The sequence below is a fragment of the Chrysochloris asiatica genome, unplaced genomic scaffold (genome assembly GCF_000296735.1).
Source record: "Chrysochloris asiatica unplaced genomic scaffold, ChrAsi1.0 scaffold00014, whole genome shotgun sequence".
Lineage (NCBI taxonomy): Eukaryota > Metazoa > Chordata > Mammalia > Afrosoricida > Chrysochloridae > Chrysochloris > Chrysochloris asiatica.
Genome location: NW_006408532.1, coordinates 21,128,209 through 21,145,048, shown reverse-complemented (window position 1 = coordinate 21,145,048; position 16,840 = coordinate 21,128,209). Strand labels below are relative to the sequence as shown.

At 40.3% G+C, this 16,840-nt stretch overlaps 1 protein-coding gene across 1 annotated transcript in view; it reads left to right on the top strand.

Moving 5' to 3' along the window:
• Nucleotides 1-16,840, top strand: part of TRPM6 (transient receptor potential cation channel, subfamily M, member 6) — a 178,452-nt gene that overhangs the window by 148,173 nt on the left and 13,439 nt on the right. Inside the window, exons 31-35 of the mRNA XM_006835005.1 lie at nt 1,128-1,178; nt 2,967-3,032; nt 6,925-7,211; nt 7,620-7,702; nt 8,377-8,582. Coding sequence (XP_006835068.1) covers nt 1,128-1,178; nt 2,967-3,032; nt 6,925-7,211; nt 7,620-7,702; nt 8,377-8,582 — 693 coding nt within the window. The remainder of the gene's footprint in view (nt 1-1,127; nt 1,179-2,966; nt 3,033-6,924; nt 7,212-7,619; nt 7,703-8,376; nt 8,583-16,840) is intronic.

Sequence of the window (16,840 nt, the reverse complement as noted above, 5' to 3'; positions counted from 1 at the left end):
CTCCTTGTGTGGTGAAGTCAAGGTTGACTTAGGTGTCTTCACCTTTTCAATATTTCACACTGTTTGTCTATGAGGTCCTACCTTCTAGGTTGAATTCATCTGTTCCATAACTATTGTATGTACCTTTCTTATATTACTTAGCAAACCACATTGTGATTATAGCTTACATATCTTTCTCTCCCACTATATCTTTTGTTGACTAGGATGGGAGCCATGTCTTAAATACATCTCTGATATCTAGCGTGACCCGTAGTGAAAGTGGAATCTTTTTTTTTTTTTTTTTTTTTAAATTGTAGAATGAATTCAGAAGGAAGAGTCTTTCCTGCTGATCTTACTTTTTACCAGGTACCCCCAAAGGAAGTGATTCTTGTTCCTTTACTTACCTAGCAACAAGAAGCCTGAGAGATTTGTGAACCTAGGCTCATTATGTTGCTTACTCTACTAGGTATAGAGCAGTTGCTGCCATGAGACTAAAGCTCTCCACTTTAATTTTGATTTTATGAAAAGGCAAAGCTGTTACAGAGGGTTTCTCTGAAGTCTTGTAATTTAGGAATTGAGCAGATAGAAGAGAACCATTTAAACTTGGAGGAGGTGTTCCCAAAGCACAGTCTCCAGTAGCTAAATAAATCCCCTGGTGTTCTATGGCCCTCTCCTTTGTTTCTGGTATAGACCTCTTAATGTAGTGTCATCATTTTGTTGTTATTTTAGGTCAGTGAGGTAGTCTGCGAGTAACTTGGTATTAATAATGTCTTTATATGGGTACTGTGCCTTGGTAGGGAGCTCAGAGGTTTGTGCTTTGGGGATGTCATGAAGTGTGATGGGCAGCTGAGAGCCTTCGCAACCCAGAGGTGTAATTGGTTCAGAGGAAATACATCTTTGAGGCTAATATTACCTGTCTTTCTTCAATTCCCTATATAAATATGTTTGGAGATATTACATTGATGATTGGAAGCTGTCAGGATACTATGAGCAATAATGTGGTTAAAGAATATTAGGCAATCTTTTTCGAAGACTGAGAAGCCATTCTGATTAACCTGTTCAATAATAACTTTGAAAGCAATATATTCATAAGCATGTATTTATCTCCAGCCAAGTAATTAAAATGTCAATCTTCTGTATAATTTCAGAAATCTCAGCCTCCTTAAAAAGCCCTCAAGAGTCTCACCATCATTATTCAGGTAGGATGCATGTGCACATAGACATGTCAACTGAACTAAGCATTGGTGGTTCTGCATTTGCAAACGGAAACATAGAGGAATTCTGTAATATTGCTGTGGTTTCCCCCATGAAGAGTTATGGCTCATGAGAAGAAAATTCAAATTTTTTTACCTTGTCATTGATTGTCATTAAGAGAACTTGGGTTAAAAAAAAAAAAAAAAAAAGTTTGTATTGGCCAAGTTCCCAATTGGAAAGGAGAACAATGACCTTGAAATCTAAATATTTCTTACAAGTGCAAAGCCAGAGCTCTCAGAGCTTTAGGTTTTGGAAGACACAAGCCTGAAACTAATTCTTTGAGTGTTTTGTACCCTCACTGGACTCTGTGTAAACATGACCACGGAGTGAATGCCAACACTGTAGAATAGGATCCACAAAGACCCTTTACAAAGATGCTATTAAACAAAGATGTCAAGGGTCTCTACTCTCGTAAGCAACATCATTTTACAGTGCATCAGTTGTCTTTCTTTCCAAGAGGGAGTAATTGTACTTGCCCTTCCTGAGGAACAGTCTGCCAAAGGCCTAGTTGAGAATGAAGAGGAGATACTTTCAAATGCAAAGCAATAATAACAAACAACTGGACTCATGCCATTGGGTCGTCTCTAGAGAGTCATTGCTCTCCATATTGGATGAGATAACACATAGGTAAGCCTTTCACACAGTCTAAAGTTCAGTCCATGGTAAGAGTTTATTGGCGCTATAATTACCATTATTAGTATATTAAGGTCATTTGGTTAGGGTCCAGCAATAGATTGCTTTATACTGAATTCTCTCTGTGTTTCTGTGGATTCCTGATTCCTCATTCCAAGCTCTTAAAACTGTATCTTTCAACTCAGCAGTCATCTATTACTTTGACTCCAGTTGTCAACGTAAGAAAGGCTAAGGTGAAGAATACTATAACGCATATTGATTCTGATCTCCTCTGATAGGGCTCTTAACAAAAAAATGCAGATGAATTGCTCCTAATTAGAACTGGTCTTCAACTCTGTCTGGAAAATGAAGGTGAACTCTGCAAAGTTAACAGTAGATGTCCCCACAGTCCACTGGGCATTAGTTTTGTTTTGGGAAAGAGAAACCAGAGAATGAAGATCACAGATTAAATGCCATTTAAGAGGAAGTTCCACATATGTATGCATGATTAATATAGATTTGGTTTTCAGGATGTGAAGGTGATAGTCTTGCTTCAGACCATATTATATAATCTCATATAATCTATTCCTATATATGGCATCAAGAGACATCAAAGGTACCAAAAAATATCAAAGTATTATTTTTGAACTGCATCATGGATCACCCTATTACAATGTTTATTATCTGTGATAATTTTATCATTGTTGTTAAATGCCTTCGAGTCAGTTCTGACACATAACGAACCAGTGTAGGGTGTCTGAAGCTGTAAAATCTTTGCCAGAATAGAAAGTCTCATCTTTCTCCCATGGAGTGGATGGTAGGCTACAACTTGTGATTCTCAGTCGAGTGCTTATCCTACTGTGCTCCCCAATTTTATTATAGATATTAATTTAAAAAAGCATCTTTGAAATGAAATATTTTAGTATTATATGACTACATTGATGTTGTCAAGGGTTTTGTAAATTAACCCGCTGATTCACACTTTGTGTTTGTGATATGTGTTGTATAGAACAAGAAATTTGCCATTTCCATTAATTACGTTCATCGTGTTGTGTAACCATCACCATTATCCACTTTTAAACTTTTCCATCACCCTTAAGTAAATCTGTTTTTGTTTGCAGCCATTGAAAGGAACAATTTAATGAGACTTTCTCAGACCATACCTTTTACCCCAATCCAACTGTTCGGTGAGTACCATTTCAATTTTCTTGAAGCTATGCCAGGCCAGAGTCATAACAACATCTAAGTAAATCAAAAGAGAACCTAGTTTGCAGCATTTCAGTTGAAAGAATTTTTTTCTGGTAGTTATGGTTTAGTGAGATTAATTTCCTAAAATAGAAACTCTAGTTAACTGCCATGGCCGTTATAACCTACAGTCAAAACCTAATACTATGTGGATGGGTCCTCTACTGAGCGGCTGCTGGGAAGAAAGCTGTGTTGTCACTCACACCTGGCACTCACTGATTTGAGACTGGAAGTAAGTAGGAAAGAAAAGAACAACCCAACCATTCATAATAAACACAGAAGGAAGCAATCAATGTCAACATGGCAAAAGCCAATAGGCATCTGAAGAGAAATGCTTTGTATATTATTCTCTTTATTTGTTTGCTTTATTTTGTGTCCGCTAATTGCTCTGAGCTCAGAAAGAAAAATGTCATTTTTAAAGGCTGGAGTAGTAAAGACAAACAAGCTCACACTAGCTCAGGCTGCCAGGCAGGCCAGTAAACAAGGCAAGCTCAGGCTTACTCATTGATCTGTAGTGAATAAGTACAGATCAGTATATAAGCACAAGTAAGCTTATTGGGTACTCTATCCTGTCAGGTATTTTAAACTTGAAAAGAGGGTTTGAATCTATAGGAAGGTGCTGTGGGGTTGGAAGAAAGACACATGTGTGCCACAACTTGAAGCAGAATCTTTGATATGGTGAAAAAATGCTCATCTGTTTATTGCTGTTAGTAAGTACTCACAAATAAGCCTGTGTTGACCTTGTTTATTGGGTAATTTGACAACTTCTATCAGAGCTTCTCTGCCCTGCAGTATAATGCATGAGCCCATTGACAATATATCCAAGGTCCCTTCGCTGTTCATGAACTTCTGTCCCTCACACCCTTTTACATGGGCAGATCAGGCTGGCTTCTGGTCTTTAATGCATTTGCTATCTTCTCCTACTTTTCACCATAGCTGGTTTTGACAATCCATATTCACTTGTTGTTGTTATTAAGTGCCGTAGAGTCGGTTCTGACTCATTGTAACCCTGTATAGGATTTCCAAGGAGCAACTGGTGAGCTTGAACCACCGACCTTGCAGTTCAAACTGACCTTGCAGTCCAGCACATTGGCCCACAGTTTAAATTCTGAAGAGTTCTTTAGTGGCACGTATCTGGGCACCAAGAATCGAAAATGTTACTAAGCATGTTGTTGTTGTTGTTGTTAGCTGGCATTACAAGTCAGTCCCTGGTTTGTGGTGACCCCATGCACAATGAAATTGGACTGTTGTGTTCCACATGGTTTTCATTCGCTGGTTTTTCAGAAGGAAATCACCAGACCTTTCTTCTTTGTCTTAGTCTGGAAGTTCTACTGAAACCTGTTCAGCCTTGTGGCAATATGCGTGCCTCCACTGACAGATTGGGTGGTGGCTGTACCTGAGGTGCACTGGCCTGGAGGTGAACTCAGTTCTCCTACATACAAGGCAAAAATTCTACCACTAAACCACCATTGCTCCTTGTGGTGCTGTTGGATCAGCACTGGACTTCGAACCACAAGGTTGGCAGTTCAAACCCACCAGCTGCTCCTCAGAAATCCTATACAGGTTCTCTATGAGTCAGAGCTGACAACTAACAACAAGCATTACCTGGATGTATCGTTTTTGCTATGCAATTAAATGCAAGAGAGAGTTAGTAGTTTGTTTTTTTTTTTAAATAAACCAATACAGTGTTTTCACAAAAGTGATTTGTTGCTGAGGCATAAGGAGAAAATTAAACCCAAGCTCCTTAGGAGCTGTATAGAATGTGGTACTTCTGATATGAAGTACTAACCATTGTATTAGGTGAAGTGCAGACCAAATAAGAATTGTCCCTGTTCAATAGCTAAAACGTGGAAGCTGTCTAGCAGTTAGCCTAGGATATTGTACCCAAAATCTTTTAAGTGGGATTGAGTTTGTATGTAAAGTTCTAGCTCACTTTAGCTATGTTAACGTGTTTGATCTTTACAACAACCCAATGAGGTGAACACTGTTTTTACCCCTGTTTTACTGATGAGGATATTGAAGCTTTAAATAACTGATTCAATGGCACAAAGGCAGGAAGAAGAGGATGGGGGTATGACCTTGGTAATGTCTGATTCTAACTGGGTTAAATCATGCATTCTCAATGGCGTAATTCACTCCCAAGAGGGCAAACACATCTTTCTTTTTATGGATAAAGTGTAACTATACAAACAGCACATAAAAGGAGTATACAGTACTAGTATATACAATAGAGTATATCTGCAGTGATAAAATTTCATAGGGGGACAATAGAGGGAAAAAATGTCTGGAGAGCTTCCTTAAAGTCATTGCCTTTGATTCTGACTACTAGTGATCCTGTGTCTGGTTCCCAAGACTAAGTCTTAAGGGGAGCAGACAGCTTCATCATTCTCCCATGGAGCAACTGACTTTGGGAACAGCTGACCTTGGGGTTAGCAGCCCAATGCCTAACTCACAAGCCCCTTTGTTGTTGTTAAGTGCTGTCGAGTCGATTCCAACCCACAGCAACCCTGTATAGGGTTTCCAAGGAGCAGCTGGTGAGCTTGAACCACCAACCTTGCAGTTCAAACGACTTTGCAGTCTGACGCATTAGCCCACAGCACCACACTAGGACTATACAGCCCCTTTTAGGGAGATGATAATAAACTTCCTCTTTAGAAGAATTAAAATAAATAAATGAACGAATGAATGAATGAATGAATAAATAAATAAATAAATAATATCCTCTAATACTTTGATTAAGGAGCTCTGGTAGCGTAGTGGTTACGAATCGCTCTGCAAACCTTAAGGTCAGCAGTTTGAAACCACCAGCTGTTCCGCGGGAGAAAGATGAGGCTTTCTACTCCTGTAAAGATTTACAGCCTCGGAAACCCTGTCCAGGGTTGCTGTGAGTTGGAACTGGCTCGAAGTCACTTAACAACAACACGACTTTGATTATAGTACTGTCTACAGTGATAGTCTATGCTGTGGAGTCAGTTCCGACTCATAGCGACCCTGTATAAGATTTCCGAGACTGTAAATCTTTACAGGAGCAGAAAGCCTCATCTTTCTTCTGCGGAACTGCTAGTGGCTTCAAACTGCTGACCGTGAGATTAGCAGCTGACTTGTAGCCATTCGAAGGCACTTAACAACAGCAATACTTTGATTATAGTATTGTCTACAGTGCCAGTTCACAATGTTGTTGTTGTTAAGTGCCGTCTAGTCGGTTCTGACCCATAGCGATCCTACAGTGGTAGTCCACAATAAGAACTACTACTTATTATTATTATTTAATGTTTTATTGTGAATTATATGATAGTTTACATGAGAGAACTATCATCTCATTGCCATGGTTCCAATCCCCTCCATGCATCATCAACCAACCAAAGGGTATATCCTAGAAACCCGCCCCCTACACTCCCCCCCCCCCCCCACACACACACACACACACAGTTTTTGGCCCACAGTCCCTTTCCCTCTCTGGATCCAAAGTCCCCAGCCGCTTCATCACTCCACATCATCGTCTCTGTCTCCATCTCAGGCATCTCTGTTTCTCTGGGTAGGGTCCCGCTCTCGGCTCTTCTCCGTTGATGGTCCCAGAGACCTCCGCTCCTAGCCTGTGCTGCCCGGTCAGGGAAGCGCCGGAAGTCCCAAGAACTACTTATTTTTATAAATCCTCCAATGCTTTGTTTATCTGATCCATGCCTGTATTCTGTTCTAGTCTCTGCTTAGGTTCACTTCCCATTCTCCTTTAATCATTTGAATAAGTGAATTGACTCTGGCTTGAAATTTCGGGTCACCGTAATATCCTGGACTTAGACATCTCATTTAACTCCTCATCTTCACTTCTTTTTGCAGCAGGAGAAGAAGTGACTGTCTACAGGCTGGAGGAGAGTTCTCCTTTGAACCTCGACAAAAGCATGTCCTCTTGGTCCCAGCGTGGGAGAGCGGCCATGATCCAGGTGCTGTCCCGAGAGGAAATGGATGGTGGTCTCCGCAAAGCCATGAAAGCCATCAGCACTTGGTCCGAGGATGATGTTCTCAAGCCAGGGCAAGTTTTCATTGTGAAGTCCTTTCTTCCTGAGGTTGTGCAGACCTGGCATAAAATCTTCCAGGAGAGCACTGTGCTCCATCTTTGCCTCAGGGTAAGCCTGAATTTCAGTGGATTGGTAGAGATAGGTCAGAAAAAGGAGAGCTCGCTATATCCTGTTTAAATTTGCTGTTTCCAACCCAAAGGGTAGCTTATTTTTTGGAGGTGCTGGTTTTGTTATTTTTGTTTTGGGGGGTGGGACAATGGTGGGAATGGTGGGAGCTAAGTAAGCCTAAAATCACACTTCAGAAGCTTCTAGTAATCTATGGTCATTAATTAGTAGGCAGGTGAGATTGTTGTTGTTAGATGCCATCAAGTCAATTCCAGCTCATAGCAACCCTATTATGCACAGGAGAACAAAACACTACTGCTGGGTCTTGCGCCATCCTCACAATCATTGCTCTGAACCTATTGTTGCAACTACAGAGATAATAAACCATTATTTTTATCTATGCTCCTGCAGGAAATTCAACAACAAAGAGCTGCTCAGAAACTGATCTATACCTTCAACCAAATGAAACCACAAACTATTCCCTATGCACCCAGGTGAGGAAATCCTTGAAGCCAGGATTCATTTTAAGAAGGAATCCCCATCAATGTCTTTTTCATCTCCTTAGTCATGCAAGATGCCCAGACTCATGGGGAGGCTGCCCGTGACCTTATTTTTGGATTCTTGTCTTAATTCATTGGAATTTAATGAATGAAAAAGGGAAACTCTGGGAAAGACCATGATGAGCAGCTCAGTAATGCTAAAGATTCAGTACTAATGTCCAGGAACATGATGGAGTTTCAAGCATAGTTTATACCCTAATCTCCTATAGAAATTAGAAGCTTTGTCAGAATAAACTCTTTTTACTTTCACCTTAGTGTCACAATATGCTTGTATTGATTTATCAGGACCTATCACAACTTGGTAGTCAGGACTTGCAATAAGGTTTTATTTCATTTATGAGGAACTTTATAGAGAATGGTAAGAAAATCTGGGTCTGGTACTCATAAAAGAGTTGAAATATTTCCTCAAAGAGAAGGGAAGGGGGTAAGTGTGGGGAAAAATTCCCTATGTTTGTGTTCTCTTTCTTCCATAAAAAAGAAGGACATGCTCATTGAAGCAGCACCAAGCCAGAGTCAGGTGATCGTACCTGCTGTCGACTATTCAAAATTGTAATTAATTCCCCCCTTTGTTGCCTTGTGAGAATCACTGGACTCTTCTTATATCACAGGTTCCTGGAAGTTTTCCTAATCTATTGCCATTCTGCGAACCAATGGCTGACCATTGAGAAGTATATGACCGGGGAGTTCCGCAAGTATAATAATAATAATGGTGATGAAATCGCTCCCAACAACACTTTGGAGGAACTGATGTTGGCCTTCTCTCATTGGACCTATGAGTATACCCGGGGAGAGCTGTTGGTTTTAGACTTGCAAGGTGAATGACGACACAGAATTTTGTACAGCCAGCATGAGGTGAAGTTTAGGAAACATTGAATAGGAGGGGCTTTCTTGATGCCATTGTCAGATACATTTGGCCTCATAAAACATGCTAGCTCTTTTCTTTGCTCAGTTCTATAGTTAATCTTTTAGTGGAAACAGCTTTTGGGAGTATGTGTTCTTGTTTTCTTTTTGTTTGTTTGAAAATTCAAAAATGGTATTGGTTTTATGAATGCATTTCTTGTTTGTGAAGCTGTCTAAGTGGGAGTCACCAGACAGGTATCTAAGAGATCTTTTAAGAACTAAGACGGCCAAGGCATAGAGTTGCTCTATCTCGCTTTGAAGGGACATTGTACAGCAATGATCATGGGCACCTACTATGTTGTTTGTTTCTTGATGGTGTTAGTTGCTGTGTGCCGTCGAATCGGTTCCCACTCATAGAAACCCTGGTGTGGTGGTGTGGGATAAGCCCTGGACCACAAGGTTGGCTTCAACTGCAAGGGTGGCAGTTCAAACTCACCAGTCACTCCTTGGAAACCCGAGACAAGGTTGCTATGAGTCAGAACCTAATGATGGCACTTAATAACATAGGGTTTCTGAGGCTGTAAATCTTTACGGGAGCAGAAAGCCTCATCTTTTTCCCTTAGAACGGCTGGTAGATTTGAACTGTTGACCCTTGTAGCTAGCAGCCAACACACAACCCACTATGCTAAACCCACTATGCTACCAGCGCTCCTTGTTTCTCACTTAGATAAAGGGGAAAATAGAGGCAGATGACTAGTTGCTTAAAATTTACAGACATCTGAAACTTTGGCTTGGTAGTATAATAATTAAGTATTCAGCTGGTAAGTGGAAGGTTGGTGCTCTTGAGAAGAAAGCCCCAGTGGTCTACTTTAATGAGGATTACAGCCCAGAAAACCCCATGGGGCAGTTCTAGTCTATCACCTGAGGTCACCATGAGTCAGCATTAACTCATTGGCACCCCAAATAACAACAACAATAACAACAACAAACACATTGACCTAAATGGGGAATGAGTTTTGTAACAGATTTCTTGTTTTATGGCTTTACCTTGGTTTTATGTGCACAAGGAAAACTTAGACATGTATATCTACACATAGGAACTTTTAAGTTCTGGGCAGTTTTCAGGGTTTTGAGCTCATTGCTTAGCAGTTTATAATTGAGCTTGCTCTCTTTGCTGTGTCCCTTTGATATGACAGTTCACACTTGGTCTGAGAGAGGCAGCACAACACACTCTTATTTAATAGAAAACCTTTGATCAGTACATCTCCCCACTATCAACACCTCACATGTGATTTATAATCCTGCAGCACGAAACAGAGTATCTCTAGCAGGCTTTCCTTGCAGGGACAGAACGAAATATGTATTAAGGTCAAAGTTTAGTCCTTGGGCTCACTGATGTGGGCTTTGGTTTTAAATAAGGGATTTAGCCCAGGAAGTTTCATATAAGTTATCTCATTTAATCCCAGAAGCAGTAGCTCAAGGTAGATATTATGGGGAATTTAGGCCCAGAAAGTTTAAATAACTTGCCCAAGGTTGCACAGCTACTTATGAGGGAACCAGAATGCAGACTTTAGTTGGTTTGATAATACATGATCTTTCATTTTGACTGTACTGTGTTTCTTAGTGGTTTCTTTTTGTTTGTTTAAGTTTCATACCTTTGTTGTTGTTGTTAAGTGCTGTTTTAGAACATGTTTATATTGTGGTTCATTTAAAGCACTCGGGCCTTTTTCTTTTCCTCTGACTTTTCAAGCTCTCCCATCCTGGGTTTAAAAATTTTTTTTTTTTTTTTCGGAAAGCAAGGCTTGGAGGCTGAGGAAAGCTGAGATAAATACGCAATCCCCTGGAATTGTTAGCTATGTCCAGCAAGACTGAAAAGTTGTTTTGATAAAAATTTGTGTCACATGCTTAAAGATGCATATATGCTTTCAAACTATGTAGAAGATTTTCTGTCTTTTAGGTTGCTGTTTGTCCACAGGGTTGAATTATAAGTCTAACTCTCAAACACAACATTTTAGGAAGCAATATAAACAAAATGAAAATAACCAACATGATTCTGCTTTTAAGCCAACAAGCACTTGATCCCAGAATCCTGATGCCCAAGGCATCTGTTTTTGGAGCTCAACTCGAAGAGAGTTTGATTATTTGCATCTGTACTTGAGTGTTCCTACTTTGAGTTTTGGGTGGAGTTGTTTAAAAGGCAAAAACAGAAACAGACAACAACAATAATTAAAAAAGCAACAACAACCAAAGAAAAACTTTAAGGAATTAATGATCACTCTTCAGTGTGTTTTGTATTCCACTTGAATAAGTTTTTGTTTAATGATGTTTATGTTTGGGGATTTTTATGTCTCTTAGTAATCCAAAGTGACATTAAACAGAACAAACACTGTGTTGATAGTCTTGGGGGAAAAAGGGAATTAACTTTATTCTTTTACTGGGCAATTAAGCCAATTGTAGAAATAGGTCATTACAATTAAACTCTGTCAAAATATTGACCTTCAAAGAAGGGCAGAATGGACATCATAGAGTGGACATGAAGAAATTGAGATACTAAATGCAGAGTTTGGCCTAAATTAATGGAAGAATCCTATAGCAATGATTATGAACATCGGTCATAATGCTAATAATAATAATAGCTAACATTTACAGAATGCTTATTTGTGCCAGGAGCTTGGCTAAAGGCTTATGTGCATTATCATATTTAATGTAAACCTGACTGAAAAGAAAAAAAAAAAATTATGTATTTTTAAAAATCTCTTAGGGGTTTTCAGTTCAGTTTTGCGTTAAACTGAATTATTTGTATACCTAGTACTTGGAGAGTTCATACACATTGTATGGAAGGAGAGGAGGGAAGGTTGAGAGACTAAGAAGTAGCTGTTAGCGGAGTAGAAGGGGCAGTGCCTGGGTCTGACCCCTGACCCCTCCATAAACTATGTGGTTGTAGGAGAACACCTCCAGTCCTACTTCTCCCATCTGCAAACAGAGAAAGTAATAGCATGCACCTGTATCATACAGTTCTTATTTTAAAAAACCAAACAGCTGCGCTGACTTCACTCCAACACCTGGTGACCCCGTGTGTAGCAGAGTAGAACCATGCTCCATAGGATTTATAATGGCTGAGTTTTCAGAAGTACATGGCCAAGCTTTTCTTCCAAGGTGCCTCTGGGTAGACTCAAACATCCAACCTTTTGCTTGGAAGTCATGTACCACACAGGGATACCAATAGTATTGTTAAGATGCTGAAATGAGGCAAGTTACTGATGTGTGATAGGCCCTCTGTAAATATTAGTTCTTGTTGTAGCTATAATTAATCTCTGAGTGCTTTTCTAAATAGAACTTCATCTTTAGTTGTTGGGGTTGCACCCTTTGAGGTCTTGGAGCTGCTACTGGAGCATCCCGAGCTTCTGCCTCTAGACAATGAGGTCAACTTGCTGTGATTCCCTAATGCTTTGAGGGAGAGATGGCATAAGAAACACTTAGACAATTTGTTCCTTCTGTTTCTTCTTTTCTTCTCCTTTTCACTTTGTTCTGAGGAAGTGCCAATTATTAACCTGGACTCTGCCACACCAAACCAGGAAGGGAAACTCTAGGACAGGCTTGATCAATTTCCGCTCACTTGTAATTTTACTGTAGTATTCAGTCTCTTTCCATTAAAAAAAATCCTTCAACAGAGGGCCTGACTCATTATTATTACACTGGAAACCCAGCGTTCACTTCCCAGCGATGGGAATTAAAAACACTTGCTTTTCAAATTACAGTACTCTGTGGTGTTTTTTTTTCTTCTTCTTTTTTTTCCTTTTAAGCCCATTTTATTTTTCAAAGAGCTTTTGGAGAAATTAATTTTGTGATGTGAGCTTTTTCCAGAGAAAGTTAGCTTCAGCATCCACATCATCGATTCTGCTTCTGTAAAGAATGCAGCCGCTCACTGACATATCCAAAGTTGTTTGCATCAGTATGCAAGCCTCTGATTTTTTCTTAAGTGGTATGTTCCATGTCTGCTGGGTGTTGGCATTTACCCTGTTAAAGCTGCTAAAGAGATACCTTTGGGATTTTTAGATGTTGTTGTTGTTGTTGTTATGTGCCGTGGAGTCGGTTCCGACTCATAGCGACCCTGTCCAGGGTTTCCAAGGCTGTAAATCTTTACGGGAGCAGAAAGCCTCATCTTTCTCCCGCGGAACAGCTGGTAGTTTAGATGTTAATATATCTTAATTTCATCCACATTTTCTAAATATCTAGGATACTATGGAGGTAGGAGCTCTGGTAGCGTAGTGGTTACGAATCGGGCTACGAGCCTCAGGGTCAGCAGTTTGAAACTACCAGCTGTTCTGCGGGAGAAAGATGAGGTGTTCTGCTCCGGTAAAGATTTACAGCCTCGGAAACACTGTACAGGGTCGCTATGAGTCGGAACCGACTCCATGGCACATAACAACAACAACAACAACATGGAGGTAGAAGGGGCTCTGAAGGTAACGTTGCCAATGGGATGACTCCTGAGTGACTGGGAGGTAGAGGATGGAGTGGGATGAGGCAGCCTTGCCCTGGGAATGCCGATGGTTCTGCTCATATTCTGGGTAGCTCGATTTTTGTATCAATTTCAGTGCATAGCTGCCACTTGAGGACCCACGTTTGAATTGAGTAGTTAAGCTCTGAATTGCCAGATTAAGTTTAGGTATACTGTTTGTGGCGTTCTATAAAGTTCTCTTCATTTTCATTCTGATAAAGGGGTCTGTTCACTGGAAAAAGCCCTGGGGGTGCTGTAGCTAAGCTTTGAACTGTGAGCAAAAGGCAGAAATGTGGCGCCTTGAACCCACCAGCCACTCCATGGGAGAAAGATACACAGTGTGCGTTCATAAAGATTGACAGCTTTGACAGCTCTAGAGGGCAGTGCTCCCTGTCCTGTAGGGTCCCTAGGAGTCGGAATCCAGTCCATAACGGTGGTGTGGGCTTGGTTTTAGTATTCATTAGGAAACACAATACAGTAAGACCCGCTAACGCCGGAACCTGGGTAAAGCAGAAACCTATCAGAGAAGGAAAATGCAAATATTTCCCACTAATAGAGAGTCATAGGAAAGTGGTAAGACTGTATGCTGTCAAAGGCAGAAAACTTGCAAGACCCAGTGAGTGGCTCAAACCCACCAGTCACTCTGAGGATGAAAGATGAAGCTGTCTGCTCCTTTAACGATTTGCAGTCTCAGAAACCCTACGCCAGTTACATCTGTCCTAAAGGGCCACTGTGAATTAGAATCAATTCTTTTTAAACAACCAGAAGCTGATGTGATTTAAAAACATGTTTTGTTGTTATTATGAATATGTTGTTGTTGTTCCGACCCATAGCGACCCTGTATAGTTTCCAAGGAGCAGCTGGTGAGCTTGAACTGCCGACCTTGCAGTTCAAATGACTTTGCAGTCTGGTGCATTAACCCACAGTGCCACACCAGGACTCCTGTTATGAATATAGACAGCAAAATATACACCAATTCAGCAGTTCCTGCATGTTTTATTCAGTGACTCGTGTAATTTTGATTTATCATTTTCTTTATTATTTATTATTAAGGGTTTTTTTCCTGCAAAATTCTCCTTTCCCCAGTTGATGTTACCACTTTACTAAATAAGCTTCCCTCTTAAACTTTCAGTTTACTGAGGCGTCACCCTAAAGATTTCATTATTGCTGGAAATGTCAGCACTAAGGTTGGAAGGATTTGTTGCCATTTGTCTGTCTGTTGATGGTACTTGGGAAATCTGTTTGTCGTTTGTCTGTTTTGTTTATTTATTGTATGGTTGGAAAAGCAAGGTCTCTCTTGTCTGTTCTTACTTATTTGTGCAAAGACAAAAGCATAAAGAGCCCAGTCTCTTCCTATGATTTTTTTTTTTTCCCTTAAAAAGAGTAAGACTGACTTGTTGTTGTTATGTGCCGTGGAGTCAGTTCTGACTCATAGCAACCCTGTGCAGGGTTTCCGAGGCTGTAAATCTTTACGGGAGCAGAAAGCCTCATCTTTCTCCTGCGGAACAGCTGATAGTTTAGAACTGCTGACCCTGAGATTAGCAGCCCAATGCATAACCACTACCTAAGCAAAGCAAATAAAGCAAACCACACCCCATTTCCCCATACACACTTGTGTTTCCATCACTTCTCTTCCTTTCCCCATTCAAAATCAATGAGAGACTCTAAGACAGGGGTTCTAAAGGGGATATGTGGGGAGAATTCATTGGGTCTGTGAACTTTGAAGGGAAAACATATTACATCTTTATTTTCACTAACCTGTAACTTAAATCCATCATTACCTTTCAATATAAATGTTGGTAACAAATTACAGTGTACTTGTTGTTAAGTGCCATTGAGTTGATTCCAACCCATAGCGACCCTGTATAGGGTTTCCAAGGAGCAGCTGGTGAGCTTGAATCATTGACCTTGCAATTCAAATGACTTTGCAGTCTGACGCATTAGCCCACAGCCTAAAACAATTGGCAATGTAGGATAAGTACTGGACTGCTAACCACAAAATCAGCAGTTCAAACCTACCAGCCATTCCTTGGAAACCATTTACAGGGTCACTCAATGGCACATTGGAGCCAACTCAATGGCACTTAACAATACCAACAACAATAACTATTGGCAATAGAATATCAGATGTAGGATAAGCACTGGACTGCTAACTACAAGGTTGCCCATTGTAGTCCAACAGCCGCTCCTGAGGAGAAAGATGAGGCTTTCTGGTCTCATAACGGTTTACAGTCTCAGAAACCCTATGAGGGTTTCTATGACTCAACCGATCTAACAGCAATAACACAATATCGCACATTATAGATGTGGCAGATATTTCAAAATAATGTTTACTTTGATCATTTCTTAAAAGTTAACTAGTTATTAGACCTCTGCTAAATCCTGTCATTCACTGTATTAATAGGGAAGCATAAGTATTGGAATACAACAATCTAAAAAAGGATTGCTGCCATTCCAAAGAGAGGTGACATAACAGAATGCAGAAATCATCAGACAATCTCTTTGATATCCCATGCGAGTAAAGTTTTACTAAAGGTAATACAGAAATGGCTGCAAGCATACAGAGAACTTCCAGAGGTTCAATCTAGATTCAGAAGAGGATGTGGAATGAGGGATATCATTTCTGATGTCCAATGGATCTTGGCTGAAAGCAGAGAATACCAGAAAGATGTTTACCTGTGCTTTATTGACTATGCAAAGGCTTTCGATTGTGTAGATCATAACAAGCTATGGACAACATTGCGAAGTATGAGTATTCCGGAACACTTAATTGTGCTCATGAGGAATCTATAGATGGACCAAGAGGCAGTTGTTCAAACAGAACATGGGAACACTGAATGGTTTATAATTAAGAAAGGTGTGTGACAGGGTTGTATTCTTTCACCATACTTATTCAACCTGTATGCTGAGCAAATAATCTGAGAAGCTGGGTTATATGAAAAAAAACCATGGCATCAGAATTGTAAGAAGATTCATTAACAACCTGTGATATGCAGATGATACAACCTTGCTTGCTGAAAGTGAAGAGGACTTAAAATATTTACTGATGAAGATCAAAGAGGCACAGCCTTCAATATGGATTGCATCTCAGTGTAAAGAAAACAAAAATCCTCACCACTGGACCAATAAACAACATTCTTATCAATGGAAATAAAGATTGAAGTTGTCAAGGACTCCATTCTTCTTGCATCAACAATCAACACTCACAGAAGCAGCAGTCAAGAAATCAAATGATGTATTACATTAGGCAAATCTGTTGCACAAGACCTTTTTAAAGTGTTGAAGAGCAAAGGTGTCACCTTGAGGACTAAGGTGCACCTGGCCCAAGCCATGGTATTTTCAATAACCTTATATGCATGCAAAAGCTGGGCAGTGAATAAGGAAGACCGTAAAAAAATTGATGCTTTTGAGTTATGGTGTTGGAAGAGAATATTGAAAGTGCTATGGGCTGCCAAAAGATCCAACAGACCTGTGTTGGAAGAAGTGCAGCCAGAGTGCTCCTTGGAGGCCAGGATGGCCAAACTTCATCTCTCATACTTTGAACATATTGTCAGGAGGGACCAGTTGCTGGAGAAGGATATCATGTTTGGTAAGGTGGAGGGTCAGAGAAAAAGAGGAAGACCCCCAGCAAGATGGATTGGCAAAGTGGCAGCATCAATGGGCTCAAGCATGTCAACAATTGTGAGGTTGGCCCAGGATGGGGCTGTGTTTTATTCTGTTGTAATAGGGTC